The following is a 20,227-nucleotide window of genomic DNA, read 5'->3' on the forward strand; positions in this document are numbered from 1 at the left end:
CTGTTTTCTGTATTTCTGTCTGTTTTATGAGACTGCTGGGAAGAGGAGCTACTATCAGAGGGAACTTTGAGAAGTTCCCAAGAGGTAAGTCTCTTGCCCAGGCTCCTGCATGCGCCCACTCATCCCTCTTCATGTAATCTGGAGAATTTCTAGTCTCCTGCCTTCCTTGTCATTTCCTTGAGGACGACTCTGTCTTCCCAGCTCTGCGTGTTCCCAGAGAGTGGGAAGGTGGGGTCCCTTTGTACCCCACTGCACCTGTCCCTCTCCTGTCACAAACTAAGGTAGGGAATGGGCGGGGGGCGGGGGTGTGAGAAGAGCAGGTCCGGGCTCTCTGCTGCTCTCCGGGGCAGGATCCTCTTCTCTCATGCTGAGGACCGGACTCCGCCCCTCTCTCCTTCTCATCCCCCCCAAGCCCCAATCTCCGCGGCCCCGGAGCCGCGGTCCCACCCCCGAGCCCGCCTCCCGCCCCATTTCGGATGCCTCTCTCCTTCCCGGACTCCTCCGCTCTCAGCTGAGGTGCCAGTATCGGAGGCTCCTTGGCCAGGAGCTGGACCCCAATTCGGTCGCTCTCTCCCCGTCTTCCAGGAGCGGCGGGACGCCCCGAGCCCGGTCCGTGGCCCCCCACTGTCCCTACCCCAACTTCTCTTCGTGCCAGTGCCCGGTGTCCGCCTGTTGGGACATGGAACCGGAGGAAAGGAGAAGGATCTCGGGGAGCCCGGATTCCACCCAACCGAGAGCGAAGGAAAACGGAACCCCCGGGTCCCCAGCCCGCCCTGGCAGCTGCGGTGATCCGGCACACGCGGAGGTCCGGGAGGAGGGGATGCTGATGGGCCAGCTGGAGGCACTGGTCCAGGAGGTGCTGAAGGAGAGCAGTTGGTGGGAGCGGCACGGCCTGGATTGGCTCATCCTTGCCCTCAACTTCCTCGCTCTCCCCTTAGGTGAGAGGTCTGGGGCGCCACCTGCGCTGGGACCGGCGCCAGGATGCCAGGAGGATCGGGTCGATCCCTTGGCGCCGTGCGGGCAGGGAAGGTCACGGGTGTTCTGCAGAGTCAGGCCCCAAAGGGGTTAACACAGCCTGCCGATTTTCTGGGGGTGCGGAGGAAAGGTGATGGAGGGGCGGGGAGGAAAGCTAGGCAAGTAGGTTGTGCTGGACTGTGAGAGGAGGGAAAGAGGGCGGACGATCAGAGAAATGCCCCCCGGGGGGGGGGGGCTTTGGGATGAGATGCCCTCTGCCCCTAGAGATTACATCGTGGCCCTTTCTCTGTAGTTCCAGTTTCCTTTGGCCCGAAGCGGGCCGCCGGACAGAGCAGCAGATACAGCTGCAGTCGCTGCGGGTTTCGAGCTCAACTGTTCTCAGACCTCCCTGTCCTTGTTGGGGGCTGGGAAAAGAATTGTTAACCCTCACGGAGCTCCTGGCGGGGAGGGGGCGGGAAGGACGGGGACCAGATCTGGAATCTGAAGTTGAGCTGGTAGGTTGTCCTCCACTGGTCCCCAAGTTTCCAGGCTTCTCCTAGGGGTCACTGAGCAGGAGGGCAGGGGCTGAGACCCAAGTCCCTCCTCTATAAATAAGCCTGAGCAAGACCCTGCTAGGTCAACTGCTCTAGAGGAGTGACTGGGGGGGATATTAGGGAAGGTTGGCAGGCTGGGGTGAAAAAGAGAGAAGGAAAGGAGAAAGGAAGGAGGTGAAAAATAGGTGGAGAACTTTCTAGGATAGGATGAGGAGGGGATTCAGAGTAAATGGTGAGGGGAACGAGGAGAAATGGTGAGAAAGAAGCATATTTATCTGGAGACTTAGGCTGCTGTTAAGATCAGAGATGCAGAATCTAGAACCCAGAACCCAACAGAATTACCTCTTCTTGCTGCTGGTGGTGAGGGCATTCAAAATGGGAAGCCCAGAGTCTCCTTGGTTGAGATCTTGCAGGTTGATCCCCATCCCCTACCAATGCTTATCCTTATGCTAACCCTACTTAGTCTTACCCTATGTTCTTGGATGCATTGGGCAATTGGTTTAATCTTTTTGTGCCTCAGTTTTCTCTTCTGTAAAGCGAGGCAGTTGAGCTAGGAGATTGCTGAGATCCTTTTCAACTCTAATGTGGAAGTCTTGAAAACATACCACCTTCCCCCTCTTCTTCCCCCCATCCCAAGCTAGAAAGTCTGTTCTTCAGGGAGAGGTGGATAATACATAGAAACTAGAATGGAATAAGGGCAAAAAAAATTCTTTTAATTAAAAGTTTTCCGGGGCAGCTGGGTGGTGCTGTGGATAAAGCACCAGCCCTGGAGTCAGGAGTACCTGGGTTCAAATCCGGTCTCAGACACTTAAGAATTACCTAGCTGTGTGGCCTTGGGCAAGCCACTTAACCCCGTTTGCCTTACAAAAAAAAACTAAAAAAAAAAGTTTTCCCCTCTCAAGTAGAAAACATGAGGGTTGGACCAAGAGAGTTTGCCTGGGTGTGCATTTAATGACAATGTAGGAACCTTTGCTTCTATGTCTCTGATCTTGGGCTCTTGACACTTCAAACTGATCTGATCTCTTGTTTTGTTCCCCCCACCTTTATTTTTCATCACTTTCATGCAGGATTCCTGTGTCTTCGATCCCAGAGTATCCTGGTCTTTGCCCTAGGGATCATCATCCTGGGAGTAGTGCATCACACATTCACAGTCAAAGGTAGCCATCTGGCCAGCCATGGTGCTCTCAGCAACTCCAAACCCTGGAGCAGATTTTGGGTGCTCTTCTTTGTGGAAGTAAGGAGGGGAGTGGGCTTTTGGAATTATGCATAGGATTGTGTGAATTTAAGTATGCAAGTAAATGTGTGTGGTCAATTCCAACTGTATGTGCATATACATGTGGGTTAAAGTTATAAAGTGAGTATATATTAATTATGGTTTGTGTGATGTGGACATACTCTATGTCCATGACTTGTGTATGTGGATATTTCCATCTTCTTTAACTCATGTGGTTGCTTTTTTTGTTATAGCCCCTTTGAACTTCTTCTACTTACCAGAGGCAACTAATTGGTATGGTTAGGCCCATGACTGATCCCTCCTCTGCCTGCAGTTTTTGGGATGTTTCTTCATAATTTTGTAAGCACAGTGTCATGGGGAAAGATGAGAAGAGCCAACTTTTTTGTCTTCCTACTTTCTAAAACTTGAGGTTTGACTCAAGCTCTATGACACTCATCCCTTCCTTCCTGGTAACAAGGAAATACTCTCAGGAGAGTTGTCTTAAATGGAACAAAAACTTCTTTCTCTTGAGGCCGATGATTTTTAAGGCTATGATCCTTATTCAGATTGGCAGTTGTAGACACTGAAGGTACAGATCATCAGGTTTTCAAGTCAGGTCTGCACTTAGCCCCTTCTTGCCTAAGATTTCCAGCCTTTTTGAACAAGTTCTTTCTGTGGCTTCAACTTCAACTAAACTAACAATCTGCTTTCTTCATATAGTTCTCCTCTGCATGATAATTATAGCTAGTATTTATATAGCACTTTAAGGTGTTTTACAACTATTATATCATTTGATTCTCAAGACAACTGTGGGAAATAGGTGCTGTTATTATTCCCATTTTATAGATGAGGAAACAAATGCAGATAAAGGTGAAGTGATTTGTGGCGTGGCTAGGTGGCACAGTGGATAGAGCACTGGCCCTGGAGTCAGGAGTACCTGAGTTCAAATCTGGGCTCAGACACTTAATAATTACCTAGCTGTGTGGCCTTGGGCAAGCCACTTAACCCCCATTGCCTTGCAAAACCCTAAAAAAAAAGTGATTTTCTCAAAGGTTGGTGTCTGAGATTGGATTTGCACTCAAGTCTTCTTGACTTCAGATCAAGTACTCTACAATGTGTTACCTAGTTGCCTTTCACTAGACACATGAGTTCTCCTCCTGCCCTGACAAATAAACAAATTTTGATTATTTAAACTGGAACCTAGAGGCAGTCATCCTTCTAAGTGGCCAAAGGAAGTATGGTATTAATAATTAGAGTGGTGGATTAGGAATACATAAACCTGAATCTGAGTCAGGGCTCTATTATTTGCTAAGACCACAGGTAAGCTACTCTGATATCTTTGAGTCTTAGTTTCCTCACCTGTAAAATGGAAACATCCCTTCCTCCTTGGGGACAGAGATGTGCTGAAGCCCCCTCAGACTGGTTAATAAAAGCCAATTGTTAAATTTCCAGTGTGAACACTTATTTGCACCTCAGAAATTAGAAAAATGCTATAAATACAGGTTTGATTTATTTGTATTATTTTAAAAAGTCTTAACTTAAGAAAGTGATAGAGGAAATGTTAGAAAGATAGGTTAAACTTAAAAATATATTGTGTACAATCCCCCCCCCCCCCACTCAGGAAAGCAGGTTGTTAAACATTTACCAACATACCCCTGCTCAAAGGGTTGTTAAGTACTGGGATCAGACTTGTGATTTCATTGGTATAGGAATACCTGTGTGAGGAAATACCATAGATGTATGTGTATTTGCATATAGTAGTAATGGTGAAGAAATACTTTATATATTTGTCTAGCTATATGTTGTTGTTGTTCAGTTGTTTCTGTTGTGTCCAATTCTCCTTTATAAACTTTTACAAACTCATTTGGGGTTTTCTTGTCAAATAAGTAAACTGAGATAAACAGGGTTTAGTGACTTGTTCAGGGTCACATAGCTTGTAAGTATCTGAGTCCAGATTGAACTCAGGAAGATCAATCTTTCTGACTCTGGGTCTAGCACTCTATCTACCTCACCTTCTAACTGCCAATGGGAATATTTGTGTGTGTACACATATATATGTATAAATATATATGTATGTTATGAACTATAGATGTTACAGTGGGTAGAACACTGGCTCTGAAGTCAGTATGATCTGAGTGCAAATCCCTGATTGTCTTGTGACCAGGACCCATCTCTTGATCCATATCTGGCCACTGGACCCAGATGACTCTAGAGGAGAATGGTGATTTATCACAGAAGTTCCCTCACATAAATTCATATGCTTGTTATAGCATCACCTCCCTAACATCATGGTCTTCCAGAATTCAGGACAAATATCATTATCAACATCATCATCATCATCAATCCATCGTTATGGTCTTACAGAGTTACCTTGAACACGGAGAAGTTAAGTAACTTGCCTAAGGTCACACAAGTGTAAGAAATAGGGCTTGAACCTGGGTCTTCCTGGTTTTAAGGCCAGTTTTGTATCTACTATCCCTTTCTCACTTTTCAAATGTTGTTATAAGGACCAAATGAAATAATGTAATCCTGCAAAGTGTTACACTTTGCTTATGTATCATAGGTGAATTCTTTTTTTTTTCCCCATAGGTGAATTCTTAACAGTGAACTGCAATCACAGACACAGAGTGATTTGGTATTGTTATAAAAACCACTAGTTAATTAGTGCAAGTACATTCAGTAGGGGAAGACAGTAGGTCACTATATGCAGCTCTTTCTTATCCTCTTTTGTTTTTCTTTTCTCCCTGCATTTTTGAGGCAAACCTCCAAGGGAGTCAGAAGTCTTTGGTTCTCATAGTCTCACACAACTCATTTTAGCAAGCTTCCCATTCCTGGGACCCATGAGTGGGAACTAATTCTTTCCTTTAATAGACTTGAGACCAACCACAGCCCTAGAATGCCAGATTGAACTCCTCTTGTTAAATAGAAAGGGAGAGGAACAAGCAGTTTATTAAGTACCCATTTTGTGCCATTTGACCCTTACAACAACCCTGGAAGAGAGGGGTTCTTATTATCCCTGTTTTACAGTTAAGGAAAATGAGACAAAGGTGAAGTGACTTGCCCAAAGGTCACTCAGCTAATAAATGTCTGATGTTCTATTTGAACTTGGGTCTTCCTGACTCCAGACTCAGAGATCTACACACCATCAAGCTCCCAGTTGGAGAATGAGATCTAAATGAATCGCTGGAAATCTCTGCATGGCATGGCTCCAGTTTATCTTTCCAGACTTCTTTCCCATTCCTCCTCCTCACATATTCTGTGTTCAAACATAACTGGCCTAATTGTTGTCCCCAGAATTCAGTATCTCCTTCCCTCATCTCTGTGCTTTTGTACTAACTGTTTCCCATGGTTGGAATGCATTCCCTCCTCCGATTCCTCCTTTTATGTGCCAAGACCTACTGAAGTCTTTCCTAATTCCCAGGTTATACTTTCTCCATTCTTATATTGTCCCTTATTTGCTTATCTATTTACACATGGCATCTTGTAGAAGAGAATGTAAGTTCCCTGAGGGCTAGGACTATTCTTTTTGGACAATCATAGTGCTATTCACATAGTAATTGTTTGATTAAAAAAAATGTGCAGCACCTACTATGTGCTAGGCCCTATTAGAAGAGAAAGGAAGCCTTTATTCTGAAGTCCTTTGGGAACTATTCTAATTTTAGTTTTATTCTTGACTTGCAAAATGAGATGGGAATTGGAGGAGTACTAAACGGTGAGAGTTCTCTTAAGCTCCTTCCTATTAATTTTTAATCTATGTTTCTATGGCCCTTTATTGAATGTAATTTTTATTGCATCATGATCTCAAAAAAGATAAGTTCCTTCCTGATAGAAAGGTTCATCTTGTCCAGATCTCTCCTTGAGGCTAGCTGCTACAAATAGGATTCTGGTAATATAAACAATACTTCTCATACAATGCCTTCTTTCTCAAAAATCTCTCAGAGATTTGAAACCACCCAGGAATTTTAATCAAAATGAAGTCTAAGGAAGGAGTTGTTTAGTTTCCCACCCACTTTCTTAACCTTTAGGGTTGAGAAATTAGACACCACTTAAAAATTATCAAATATATGCAAGGATTGAAAACATTTGTTTTAGTGTCTCTTTGGAGCCATCTTTGTGTGTGGACTTATTCAATTAAATCCGACAAATATTTATGAAGCATCTATCATCATGGGTACAAAAATGGTAATGTTCCCACCCTCATGGAGTTTGTATTCTATGTATTTATATAGATACATACATATATACATATGTATACACATACAGTGTTGGGAGTGATAAAGGACAAGGAGAGACCAAAGTGGTCCAAGAACATTTAAGGAAGAAGAGAGTGCTTTCATTTGAGCGGAAATCTATGGAAGTAGAATTTGAACATTTGAGGGAGTGAATCTATAGACGAGTTTCAATCATAATCATCATAATAGCTAGCATTAACATTGTGCCCCCCCCTACCTATTAAATGGACAGCTATGTGGCACAGTGGATAGAGTGCTGGGCTTGGAGTCAGGAAGAACTAATCTCAGACCCTTACTAGTTGTATGATCCTGGTCAAGTCAATTCATTCTGTTTGCCTCAGTTTTCTCATCTGTAAAATGAACAGAAGAAGGAAATGGCAAACTACTCCAACATCTTTGCCAAGAAAACTCCAAATAGCATCACAAAGAGTCAGACATGACTAAAAACAACTGAACAACAACAAAAGCATATTAAACAAGTTTACAAACCCCATGTTAGGGACCTTGCTCTACAGCAGAAGTGTCAAGTATGTGGCTGAGTTCAGTCTGAACCAGATTAAACTTTAATTGAGAAAACAAAATGAATCAATAGATAACATTGTATTTTAAAACTAATCTGTAGGAATCTTTACAAGCCCCTATTTCTAGCTGGATTTGACAGCACTATTCTAAAACAAACTGTCAGGGAGGCTGGCATCCTGAATTGTCCATACCAAACTGCCTTGGAAAAACGGTCTGTGGGACAAAACTGAAGAAAGCATATTAATATGAGAGACTAATGTTGAGTGTTTCTATGGGGAAGAATGTGAAACAAACCTGTAAAGGGAGGTTGGAACCAGGTTATAAGGAGCCTGAAATGCCAAGGTTAAGGCATTTTATTATTATCTTAAAGACAACAGGAATCCAGTTAATGTTTGGTTTTTAAATTTTTTTTCAAGTGAAGGTGTGACAGAATCATATCCATACCTTGAGAAGATTATTTGGTCAGTTTTGGGAAGGTTGGATGAAGGAGAAGAGAGACAGGGGGAGGCAGGGAGATCAATTACAATTCCATTTACACAGTTCATTACAATCATCCTTGTAAGAGGTAGAAGTAGGAAAATAATCATGTGTGTAGAGAGAATGGGATAGATGCAAGAAACATCTGAAGTTGCAGAAAAAGTGCCAACTTGCACTGGCAGATGGGGTTCCCAATAGCAGTGAAAATCACAAGTCCAGTCCTTAGCCTATAGTTAGGTTCACTGTTTTAACCCTCCACATAGTTGATATGTGTGCTTTTGTATTTACAGATCTACATATATACACATATACATACACATATATAACAGGATTGCTAACTTATACCATGAGAATCATTTTTCAGAATTTTTTGCAAGGCAAATAGGGTTAAGTGACTTGCCCAAGGCCACACAGCTAGGTAATTATTAAGTGTTTGAGGCAGGATTTGAACTCAGATACTCCTGACTCCAGGGCTGGTGCTCTATCCACTGTGCCACCTAGCCACCCTGAGAATCATTTTCTGTAGCTTCTTTCCAGGTGATCCTGAACTGACTTTGACCTAGCACCTAGCACCTAGCACCTAGCACCAAAGAAATGCAATAAATTGCAATACACATCAATCTAGAACTGGAATTAGGAATCCCTGGATTCCAAATGTATATTTGCTAGCTATGTGACTTTTGGTAAGACACTAAAACCTTCTTACTCTTAGGTTCCATATTTTTGTCGACAGTAGTGTGTGTGTGTGTGTTTGTGTTAAATCTGTAGTACTTAACTCAGTGCTGTTTTGAGGATCAAAAGGTTTTGCAAATTTTAAGGAATAATAAAAATGTCTTTTATTTCATAAGCAATGTAGGTACTCCTTTAGGTTGCAATATTAGGGGTGGAAACGTGTAACAAAGGATGCATCTGAATATTATATTTTATTTACAAACATTTTTATGTTAGAAAATTCAATTCTCTGGATCCAAATCTCTGTTACATTACTACACTCCTCTTAGAGGCAAGGTCAAAGTCAAGCACAAAGATGATGACTTTTATTTATTTTGTGATAAACCCAGTCACATGTTTTAGTGAAGGCTTGAGACCTCCTATGAACTATCACACATAGGGAATCACAATTTTCTGACTTTGCCTAAGGGCACAGACATTGCTTGTCTAGATTCCTTCAGAAATTCCACCTTTTAGAAAGTTGATAAAAAGAATCACTGGTCTTATCAGAATGCTTTTCTCCTCTGTAATAGGACTTTACAATATTGTCCATTTTGTAACAAAATATTTTGTGGTACAAAGCAAAATTTCTCCTTGGGTTTAGTGTGTAGAAAAATTTTATCCTGAAGACTAATTTGAATGCTTTCTATTGTCAGAAAATGCAATGAAAATAAAAACTGGTAAAACTTTGTAACCTAACCTGTTTCTCTTTTAGCCTTTGCCACCAGAAAATTTAGAGCAAAATCTGGTGCTTAACCATAGCATTTTAATCATCTCAAATGGTTGGTATTCCTAGTGGGATTTTATTCTGGTTTGTTCTTTTTTTTTAAGTTTTTTTTTTTTTTGCAAGGCAAATGGGGTTAAGTGGCTTGCCCAAGGCCACACATCTGGGTAATTATTACTAAGTGTCTGAGGTTAGATTTGAACTCAGGTCCTCCTGACTCCAGGGCCAGTGCTCTATCCACTGCACTGCCTAGCTGCCCCCTTGGTTTGTTCTTAAATGTAATGTTTTCCATTTTAAATGCATTTTATTGATGACTTTTGTCTTTACTTCATCATAATTTTCCACCTACCCCTTCAGATTTAACTTTCCTTTTGTGAAAAAGAAAAACTATTACTCAAAAATATCCAAGACAGAGATTGTCCAACAATGTATAAACTGAATGTTATCCTGGTAATTGCCTACCTTTTTTTTTTAACCAGAGGGAGAGGATGTGATAAATTTTCTCTTTTCCAGGACTTTCACTGGATTTTTATCATTATTTAGGGTTCACCTTTCTTTTAGGAATCTTCATATTGCGTGATTGTTTATACTGTTCTCTTGGTTTAATTTTTTTCACTCTAAGTCTATTCATACAACATCTTCCCAGATTTCCCAGAATCCTTCTCAATATAGAATAATATCCCATAAAATCGCTATATTTTGGTTTTTCAGTCATTCCCAAAAGGACATCCCTACATTGTATCTTATTCTTTGTTACCAAAACAAAAGTACTGCTACGAACATTTTAGTCTGTATTAGATTTTTGTTTCTATCTTTAATTTCCTTGTTGGTAAAATCAATGGGTCACAATAATTAAATTAGTCTCTTTTGTTGAATAATTCCAAATTGAAGTCTAGAGTGTTTAGACCATATTATGGCTCCACCAAGAATACATCAGTGTGCCTGTCTTCTCACATTGCTAATTCCCATCTTTGCCAATTTACTTGATGTGAAGAGAAACCTCAGAATTCTTTTAATTTGCCTTATTTTATTAGTGTTTTGTAACATACATTCTGTTTTAAAGAGTAAGCCTCCTCAGTTCCTCTTGAAGATGGGCAGGAGTGTAAATATGAAATAAATAAAAATTATTGGCCTAGAAAAAAGTATCTAGGGAGTACTATACTCTGTAACTTTTGCATATATTTGCATAGAACAAAAGCATTAATTTCTTTTCATGCATTCAGATTTCTTCCTCTATTTAAAGAGTCTTTCAAGGTCTCTCTGCTTCTGCCCTTCTCTGTTCCTTTCTGTCTGCAGAGAATTCCACCAAATTTCCATCTCTGTTTGCTATATGATTTATGCAATTAATTATCCAATGAGTCCATGTACAACTTCAACCCCAGATTGGCCATTTTAAGCCACTTAGAACCCTTTTGGGTCCACCCTGTCTTTTAACTGATGCAGACCCAGAAAGTTCAAAGTAGAATTTGAACAGTAAAGGTGATGTAGGGAAATCAAAAATTGCTTTGAAAAGGCAGAAGAAAAAAATACATTTGCAATTATAATCCTCTTTATTCATGTGTATAATGGGAATTCTTGGGTAGGCTTGGAAAGGTTGTGAGGTGGTACTGTAATAAAATACTTGGGTGTTAGCCTGTGACCAAGAAGGTCCTCTGTTCTCATGCCAATGTTTCTGACACCCTTATTGTTCCATTTCTCTACTCTTATATTTCTCAGGTGTGTACTTCATTCACAGCTGAACAGGCCACACATGGCCATGTGAAGTTACATCATGGTTACACCAATGTGGTGGGCTTGGGGGATTCGAGTACATGGAAGATGCCTTTCCTGAATCGATATGTCTACATGTTCTTTGCTCCATTGATGATACCCATCTTGACCCCTCTGGTGGCACTTGGTGGGTACCTACCAGGACAAGTCCCAAAATTTTCAGGGTGCATACTTTTTTTTGAGAGAGAAAATTGTACATTTTATTCATGAACCTTACAAGATATGGGTACTTCACCTAGGCGTGAAGCACGAATTAGTCTTCAAAGTCAGGTAATTTATGGTCTTCAGAAACTTTTCCCCCTCCCTCTTGGATGTTCATAGGCTCTCAGAGTTTGAGTTACAATCTAAGAGGTCCACCCATTCCATGACATGCCCCTAATATGATCCCCCCCACATCATATGATGCATGATATGCTAATGAACCCCAATTGTCACAGGGGGTGTGTGGGTTAATATTCAATTACCTAATTGCACAAACTCAGTAGCGTTAGGTCAAGATCTCTAGGTTACTCTTGACCAGTTGAGAACTAGTTTGGTATCCCTGGAATGGGATTAGGAAAACTTCCTGTCTTGTGGTTGGCTGGGCCATTCCCCCTTTGTAATGGATTCCCTAAGGGCTCCCCTCCACACCCTGTGAAGACCAACACCCTACATTTCTCACAACTCCCCCTTTTTCTTTTTAATAACAACTTGGTCTTCACACTTCACCAGCAGTGTCTTCCTCAAATTAATTCACAATTCTCATCCTCCATAGGACTACTGACTTTCCCTATCAATATTTTTACCTCTTCCTTATTAGAGTCATACACCAGTCCTAACTTGCTGATAGAATTTTGTACTATGAGTTATTAACTGCATCATACACGGGAGACACACAAGGCTAATAGGATTATCTCACTTAGGACCAATAGTAAGATACCCAGTAACTGTTTACACCACGAACCAGTAAACCAGTAAATCCAAGAGGTACTAAATGGGTTTGTCCAGGTTTGGACTGGAACATGTGCCAACTTTCTAATATCCCTGGTTATCTTCTTTACCACCTGCCCATTGTCATCTATCTTTAGGCAGCAGCTTGACAAGTTCAGTTTACCACAGCCTCCTCCTTCCTTGGCTATGTCTAGTACCAAACTATGTTGAATACTCACCTCTCTTGTTTGCGTGGCTTGGTTAGCTAGCAAGTCCAAGACCCTAGCTGTTTGGTAATTATTTCGCTATAGCTTGGAGTCTTATTAGCCTATTCAGGATATAAATTGGGGTTCCATAGCCCCAACTCCCATCCTGTGCCCAGGTAGTAGGCCCTTAAGTCTAGATAATCACAGGGTACATTCTTAAGTAGAATTAAGGGCTCTCTTTGGGAAAGAAATATCACATTTCTCCCTTCCCCTACTATCTTCAAGGAGGTATCTTATGAAATATGCTGATCCTATCAACAGTTTAGGGACTATTGACCTGAAATTAAGAGGCAGGGTGGGCTAAGAGCCTTTGAATTCTGGGGCTGGATGTTAAGTGAATGAAGTGATGAGAAGAGCATTGGCCCTGGAATCAGGAGCCCAGGTGAGAATTCCAGGTCCAAAATTTGCTAACCTTATGACTCTGAACAAGTTATATATACAGTCTGAACCTCAGTTTCCCCACATGTAGCATGAAGATGACAATATGTTTATCTTATAAAAATAATGTGCTGAAAATTTTTTGTAAACTTTGAAGTGCATTATTATTAATTATTATAATTATTAAAAATAATATAAGTTATTACCTATGGGAAAGCTCTTATTTGTGATTCTCCACAGCAATAGAAGCTTGGATTTAGATGCTAGACTTAGGGCAGAGAAATGTCTTTTGATACTTAATAACTAGTAAATAAACAACAATTAGTATTTATGTAGCACTATAAGATGTGCAAAGTACCTTTTTTTAGAAATACTTCATTTGTTCCTCTCAACAACCCTGTGAGGTATCCTCATTTAATAGATATGGAAACTGAAATAGACAAAAGTTAAGTGATCTGCCCAGGCTCACACAGCAAGTTTCTGAGACAGAATTTAAACTCAGGTCTTTTTGACTCCAAGTTCAACATTCAAATCCCTATTTGGGAGAATTCCCTGAAGACTCTTGGAGCTGTATGGGGTATGGCTGTATGGCTGGGGTCCAGAGATAAGAAAAGAACTCTCAATAGCCTTTATGACCTTTTAATAATGTGCCTATCTATTCCATGATCTGTGGTTCTTACCATGTCCCAGTCCCATTAAATAGCATTTAATCTACTTAAGTACCTAGGGTGTAGTCCTATGAATGACAGACTTGGAGTTCAAGGTCCTGAGTTCAAATCTCAACTCTATGGGCCATATCTGTGGGACTCAGGGCCAAAAATCACTTGGTTTCTCTGGAGTTTCATATCTGTAAGATGAGGGAAATGAACTGAATGGTTCTTAAAGTATATTTAACTCTAAATCCCACAGTCACACCAAGGAGACCCAATCTGGGATGAAATCATAGAATGTTAAAGCAAGAAGATGGTCTCAAATTTTACATTTAAGGAAACTGAGGCCCAGTAAATTTGGATTAAGATTAAACAGCTAGTCAATGGCAGATTGAGATGAGAACATTAGTTTTTTGATTCCTTGTCCTGTTTTCTGTCTCCTATGGCCATTAGTGGGATGAAGCATAAGTAGAAGGAGATGGATTTGGAGGTAGAGAACCTGAATTGGAATCCCAGCTCTGTCACCTCTTTCTGTATAAACCTCACTTCATTTAATTTTCTCATTTTAAAAATGAATTTTGTTGTTGCTATTGTTTTGTCATGTCTAACTCTTCATGAGCCCATTTGGGGTTTTATTGGCAAAGGTACTGGAGTGGTTTGCCATTTCCTCTTCCAGATCATTTTTACAGTTGAGGAAATTGAGGCAAATAGGGTTAAATGACTTTCCCAGGGTCACACAGCTAATAAGTATCTGAGGTCAGATTGAACTCAGGAAGATGAGTCTTTCCAATTCCAGGTCCAGCACTCTATCCACTTTGCTACCCAGCTGCCCTAAACAATTAGACCATGAAGGGACTTAAACCCTCAATCTTATGATCTGAAGTCAGACACCTTATCTATTAGGGCATGTGGTCCACATTAAAAATAAATAGGATGGAAGAAATGACCACCCAGGTCCCTTCTAGAGCTCTACATCTATTTTTGCTATGATCTTAGTCTTTACTTGCTCTTCTAGTCTTTTGGAGACTTAGAAGGGGTTAACATTCCTCTTTCCCAAAGGGCTGTTGAGGAAGGAAGAGCCCAGGATAGTTCTTCGGACCTTGTGTCTCATGTCCCTGGGGCTCTTCTCTCACTACTGGCTGCTGATCAAAGTCTCTGGTTTCCAGTCACCTGGGTTTGCTCTTCTCTGCATGCTTATTACACGGGGCTTGCTGGCTCACCCCTACCTCCATGTCAACATCTTCCAGGTAAGGCTTCTGCCCCCAACTTTCCGAGGTGTTGAAGGGAGGGGAATAAAGTGTCCTTTAGGGCAGAGGTTCCAAACACCTTGCACATGCTGCTGGTAACACTCTTAAGTACAGCTGAGCCCGATTAAAATGTTATTGAGAAATATTTAACAAAACAATAAAATAGATATAATGTTTAAAATTAATCCAGTGTTTAGCTGGTAGGGATCTTTATGTATTGATTAGTGGCCCCATTTCTATTTGAATATGTCAATCTGCTCTAGGGAAGTCCGGAAAAAAAGAGACTAGGTAGGGTTAGAAGTCTTCTGAGTGAGTATGGATGTCAAGGGGGAGAAAGAATAATTATGGGATTTGGATCAATTGGGCAATACTCTCAAATTCAGGACCAACTTGGGAAATCTCAGATTGTTGTGGTTCCAAGAAGGAAATCCTCCCAAGCAAGTCAGAGGAAAGCTACCCAGCCCAGGGGATCAGTTGGGCAGTGCCTTCCTCAGGTTGGGAAAGAGATACAATCTCAGGGTATGGTTGTGTGTGTCTCTTTGTGTATCATAGCACATCGGATTACCCATGTTCTCTCTGGATAAGAAGCCCCGGAGGATCCACATGATGAGCCTTGGGGTGCTCAACCTGCCCCGAAACCTCATTCTGGACTGGACATTTGGCCATTCCCTCATCAGCTGCCATGTGGAACATCATCTCTTCCCCCGGCTCTCTGACAACATGTGTCTAAAGGTAGAAAAGGAATAGGGGCAGAAAAGGACTGAGAAAAGGAAAGAAAATGGCAAAGAGAAGAGAATTAAAAAAAATAGGGGTTAAGGAGAAAAGATTTAGAGTCAGTGAAGAACAAGGTTGGGGTAGGAGAGAGCAGTTAGAGGGACATCAGAAATTGGTCCACTGGAATGTCTTCAGAGCATAGATAAGTAGAGTTGGTCTTACTTACAATGACTTTTAAGTGAATCAACACACAATGGAAAATCAGCTACTTAAATTTCACTTTAAAAAGTATTGATATCTTTGTTTGAATTTCTAATGTTAATCAATCAACAAATATTTATTAAGCATGAATTATGTGCCCAACACTGTGCTATATGCTAAGGATACCAAGAGTAGAACAACAAAAAAAAAATCCTTCTCTCTCTCCCAAAGAACCATCACTTTTTAAAAATTTATTCCAGAAACATTTCTTTTTTCTTTTTTTATTAAAGATCTTATTTATTTTGAGTTTTACAATTTTTCTCCTAATCTTACTTCCCTCCCCCATCCCCCACAGAAGGCAATTTGTCAGTCTTTACATTGTTTCCATGGTATATATTGATCAAAATTGAGTGTGATGAGAGAGAAATCATATCCTTACATAAAGCATAAGAGACAGCAAAATCAGACAATAAGATATCAGTCTTTTTTTTTCTAAATTTAAGGTAATAGTCCTTGGTCTTTGTTCAAACTCCACAATTCTTTCTCTGGATGCAGATGGTATTCTCCATTGCAGACAGCCCCAAATTGTCTCTGATTATTGCACTGATGGAATGAGCAAGTCAAGAACCATCACTTTTGATGAATGATTTTAAAAAGGAAAAGGGGGGGGAAGCCAGTTTAGTAAAAGAAAGCATCACATCATCCAATCTGATTTTATATCCCACACTCTAGGGCAGCTGGGTGGTACAGTGGATAGAGTACTGGGCACTGGCCTTGAAGGCAGGATAGGAGTTTGATTCAGCCTCAACCATTTGACTCTTACTAGCTGTATGATCTTGGGCAAATCATTTAACTCTAATTGCCTGGCTCCACTGGAACCAAATGGCTCTGGAGGAGAAAGTAAGGTGGGTAACTTAGCATAGCACCCCCTCACTCATATCCAGTTCATGGCTTGTCATGGCATCACCTCCCTGATGTCATGGTCTACTTTGATGAAGAACAAGTATCATAGCCCACACCCATGGTGTTCCCACCTCTGCAAAGGCCGGAGAAAGATTGACTAAATTGGGTCATTATAATTTCAAAGCATTTATTATGATGTTATTGTTATTTTTTCTACATTGCTGACTTTACTGTGTCTATTGTTTTTCTATTTCTGCTCACTTCACCCTGCATCAGTTCATATAAGTCTTCCCAAATTTCTTGTCAGCCCTCTTCTTAATTATTTTACTATAGAGTAGTAGTAGAACACTATGTCTGAATTCAAGAAGACTTGAATTTAAATCTGACCTTAAATACTTAATAGCTGTGTGGCCCTGGACAAGTCACTTCACCTCTGTCTTCCTCAGTCCTCAGTAGTAAATTGGAAATAATAAAATTTTCCCACAGGCTAGTATGAGAATCAAATGGAATAGGAATTGTAAAGCATTTATCACAGTTTCTGGCACATAGGAAGCATTTAAATGATTCCAATAGTCAATAAGAAATAAGCATTTAGAGATTTTGGTGGAGATTTGAAGGAATTCACTGAGGCCTAGAGACCAAGATAAGGAGGGAGAAACCTCCAAGTATGGGAACAACCAATGAAAAAGTAGAGGCTAGAGATGTAATGAGAACATAGGGTCCTTGACTGCAGGGACTGTTTCATTATCATCTATGTCTTTCCAGTGCCTAGTCTACAGAATATATCTAATAATTTCCTGTTAAATGAATGAATAAGTCTCTAGAATTAGGGATTCCATGGCTTTTATTGGTCCCATAATCCAGGAGTTAATCATTTTTTTAATCATACTGCAACTGATGGAAAATTCTTTTCATTTGAGCTCTGTGATGATGGAGAACAAGTAGGCAGCATTTACTTTATACCAAAGGACAGTTCTGAGGATGCTACTTGTCCAACCAACCACCCTACTATATATGCTCATTCCCAAAACCCTCAAACTACTTTTCCTTTGAGCCAAATGGCAACAATAATTTTCAGTATCTAATTCAACTTGCACAAATATCTCTCAGTTGCTTACTATGAGCAAGACGTTATTTTTGGTGATTCTCCAAAAAGGCTAGGGAAGGTCATCAAATATGAGAATTAGATTAGTTCATTTAGCAAGCATAAATGATGGCTTGTTTTGTCTTGGATTCTTGAGAAGGAGCTGTAGAGTATGACCTGTCCTGTCTTGGTTTAATAAGAGAAGGGAAAGGAGCAATATGGAATGAAACCTCTGGAGACCCTTCCCTGCTCAGTGACCTGGAGCTACAGGATGTGCCTCTGGTACTTGGACCAGCAGTGCCCCATATCTGAGGTCTCTTACAAATTTGTCCTAGAACTTTCATGTGGATATTGAAGGAACTAACTTCTAGTTCAGTGAAGGGTGTTGAATTTATAACTCAATAGAGCGTTCCAATATTGGTTTTGTTATTTAGCATCAGTCTTACTCATTGTGTGACTCTAGACAAGTCATATAATTTCTCTGGGCCTCAATTTCTTCATTTGCAAAACAAGGAGACTGCACTAGGACCTTAAAGGGCCCTTGGTCCTATAATCCTATGATCCTTTCTTTTGACTATTGGGACTAAATACTCTCATTTCTTGGGTTCTGAATTAGAGCTAATTGCTGAAGATAGTAGTATATGAGAAAGGGGTGAATGGAGGAAGAGTTTCTATCTTATTAGTCTTTGTTCACTCCCTTTCTTCTAGGTGAAGCCAGTGGTATCTCAGTTCCTTCGAAGGAACCATCTTCCATACAATGAAGACTCCTACCTGTCAAGATTTTGGCTTTTCTTGAGTAGATATGAGGAGCTCATGGTGCATGCCCCTCCTATCACTGATGTGGTGGGGCTTCAGTGAGGATGTTCCCTTACTGATAAGTCTCCCCAGCCCCCTTGCTCTCACCAGGGTTTTGGCTCAAGATCCTTCTGCTTTGGCTGGGAACATACCCAGAGACATCCCTCTAGAACCTAAGCCCCTGTCTCTCTCTCTCTCTCTCTCTCTCTCTCTCTCTCTCTCTCTCTCTCTCTCTCTCTCTCTCTCTCTCTCTCTCTCTCTCCTCCCTGGAGCTCTGAGTAGATTGGGACTTTTCTAGGATGGATACTATGTCTGCTATTTTATCCTTCCCTCTTGGGGTGGGAGGAATGGGTATCGGGTAGGAGGCACATCTTGCACTGTAACTCCCCCAGAGGGAAAGTGAGTATATGCCTTGGATGCTTATGAAACATTTCAATTTGTTTATCCTTTCCTAAATTGGAGATAGATTAGGCAGTAAAAGTGATCGCCTACTCTCCTTTGGAGATGGTATAGTCTTCTCCATGATACTTGGCAGTCTACATCTTAGGACAAATCAGCTTGATCCTTGTCCCCTCTCCTCTTTCTTCCCTTCTGACTCTGAATGTGAAGATCCAGTGAGGGAAGTAGGCTTTGCTGAGACATCAGGTCAGAAGGGAGAACAAAGGAAACAACAGAAGTCACAGAGATTTACTTCAAGGCTGTAATTGCTAATACACTGTGGGAACACCACTTAGACAAATTAGAATCAGTCCAAGATGTTGATTGCATTTCCTGTGGCTCAGGGTAATTCTCTTGGATCTAGATAGGATTTGGAGGCAAAGGAGAAATAAGTTCAATAAGCACTTCCCCAAGGTAGAAAACAGGGGTAGAAATTTGTAGACATCTGTGTGTAATCTTAGTGAACACCAGGGGAAAAATCTAGTTTTGAATTGGCACCTAGAAAAAAAGGTAAGGTATAATTTACTAGAAGACGAGGCTTATGGTGAGGGAAAAATAGCTGGAGATGGAAGCAAGATAAGAAAAATGATTGGAATCAGAGTTGGGCATAGAAAAGAAAGAGAAAGAGGAGGAGAAAATAGGACGGTTAATGGGGGAAGGAGACGAGACAAGGCCACAGATCAAGGGCAGTGATACTTTAGCTTGAAGCTTCTAAATATAATGATGAGAGTAGGGCAGGAAGAGGATGGGGAGGGGAACAGATGACTAGAAGAGAGGCCAAGGATGTCCTTGTAGGACATCCACAAGACTGATTGGACAGGTCTAGACTGTCTGCTGGGTTGAGAGTGTGACTGGTTTGGTTACATGGCCACTCACCAAGTGAAGTGGTTAGCTCTTAGAGCTAGGAGGCTGAATTAAAAAGTATGCTAGGATTTATTCTAGGATTTCAATTTAAAATTTAATGTTTTAAAATTTTTAATTTAAAAACAAGCCATAGGATACAGCAGGGAATAGGGGATAAGGTATGTGTGCTAAGGTTTTTTGGGGAAAAAAACTCAGAAATCAAGCCTCAAGTTTAGGGAAATTGAACCTATGGCATCTTTGACCTCAGAAGCTTTCTATATCTCTCTCTTATGGAGATGGGAAAAGAAACTGGGGTCGCCCCCTCAGTCTAAAAGGGCCATGGGAGTGTGCAGCTGTGATGGAGCAGTATTATCATTGGACCAGCAAGGTGATATGAGAGAGTGACAGCCTTGGAGGAGGGAAGAGGAGCTTAGACAGCAGCAATGTGACCCTGAACAAGATGGTCACCACACTGGCAAAATGGAGACAATAACAGCAACCTACATGACAGGGGTGTTGTGAAGCACAACTTTGCAAAGCACTTTCCAAATCTTAAAGCACTGTATTCTTATTAACAATTACTATTCGACTCAGCCTGGGTTTCTAGATGCATCAAGCAGCCTGGAGAACTGGGGCGGGGGG

At 41.1% G+C, this 20,227-nt stretch overlaps 1 protein-coding gene across 1 annotated transcript; it reads left to right on the forward strand.

Annotated features, from left to right (window-relative positions):
- Positions 1–483: 483 nt before the first annotated feature.
- On the forward strand, positions 484–20,227 carry FADS6 (fatty acid desaturase 6). The gene is made up of 6 exons (XM_074224621.1): positions 484–938; positions 2,576–2,742; positions 11,104–11,284; positions 14,420–14,607; positions 15,160–15,339; positions 18,218–20,227. The coding sequence occupies exons 1-6, from the start codon at positions 680–682 to the stop codon at positions 18,365–18,367; spliced, it is 1,125 nt and encodes a 374-aa protein (XP_074080722.1). The 5' UTR covers positions 484–679; the 3' UTR covers positions 18,368–20,227.

The sequence above is a fragment of the Macrotis lagotis genome, chromosome 2 (genome assembly GCF_037893015.1).
Source record: "Macrotis lagotis isolate mMagLag1 chromosome 2, bilby.v1.9.chrom.fasta, whole genome shotgun sequence".
Classification (NCBI taxonomy): domain Eukaryota; kingdom Metazoa; phylum Chordata; class Mammalia; order Peramelemorphia; family Peramelidae; genus Macrotis; species Macrotis lagotis.

Bases quoted from the DNA above. Each gene is read 5' to 3' on its own strand.
- FADS6 (XM_074224621.1), top strand. From the start codon at position 680: ATGGAACCGGAGGAAAGGAGAAGGATCTCGGGGAGCCCGGATTCCACC. The intron at 2,743-11,103 runs GTAAGGAGGGGA...TATATTTCTCAG, and splicing joins GGGTGCTCTTCTTTGTGGAA to GTGTGTACTTCATTCACAGC. The intron at 15,340-18,217 runs GTAGAAAAGGAA...CCTTTCTTCTAG, and splicing joins CTGACAACATGTGTCTAAAG to GTGAAGCCAGTGGTATCTCA.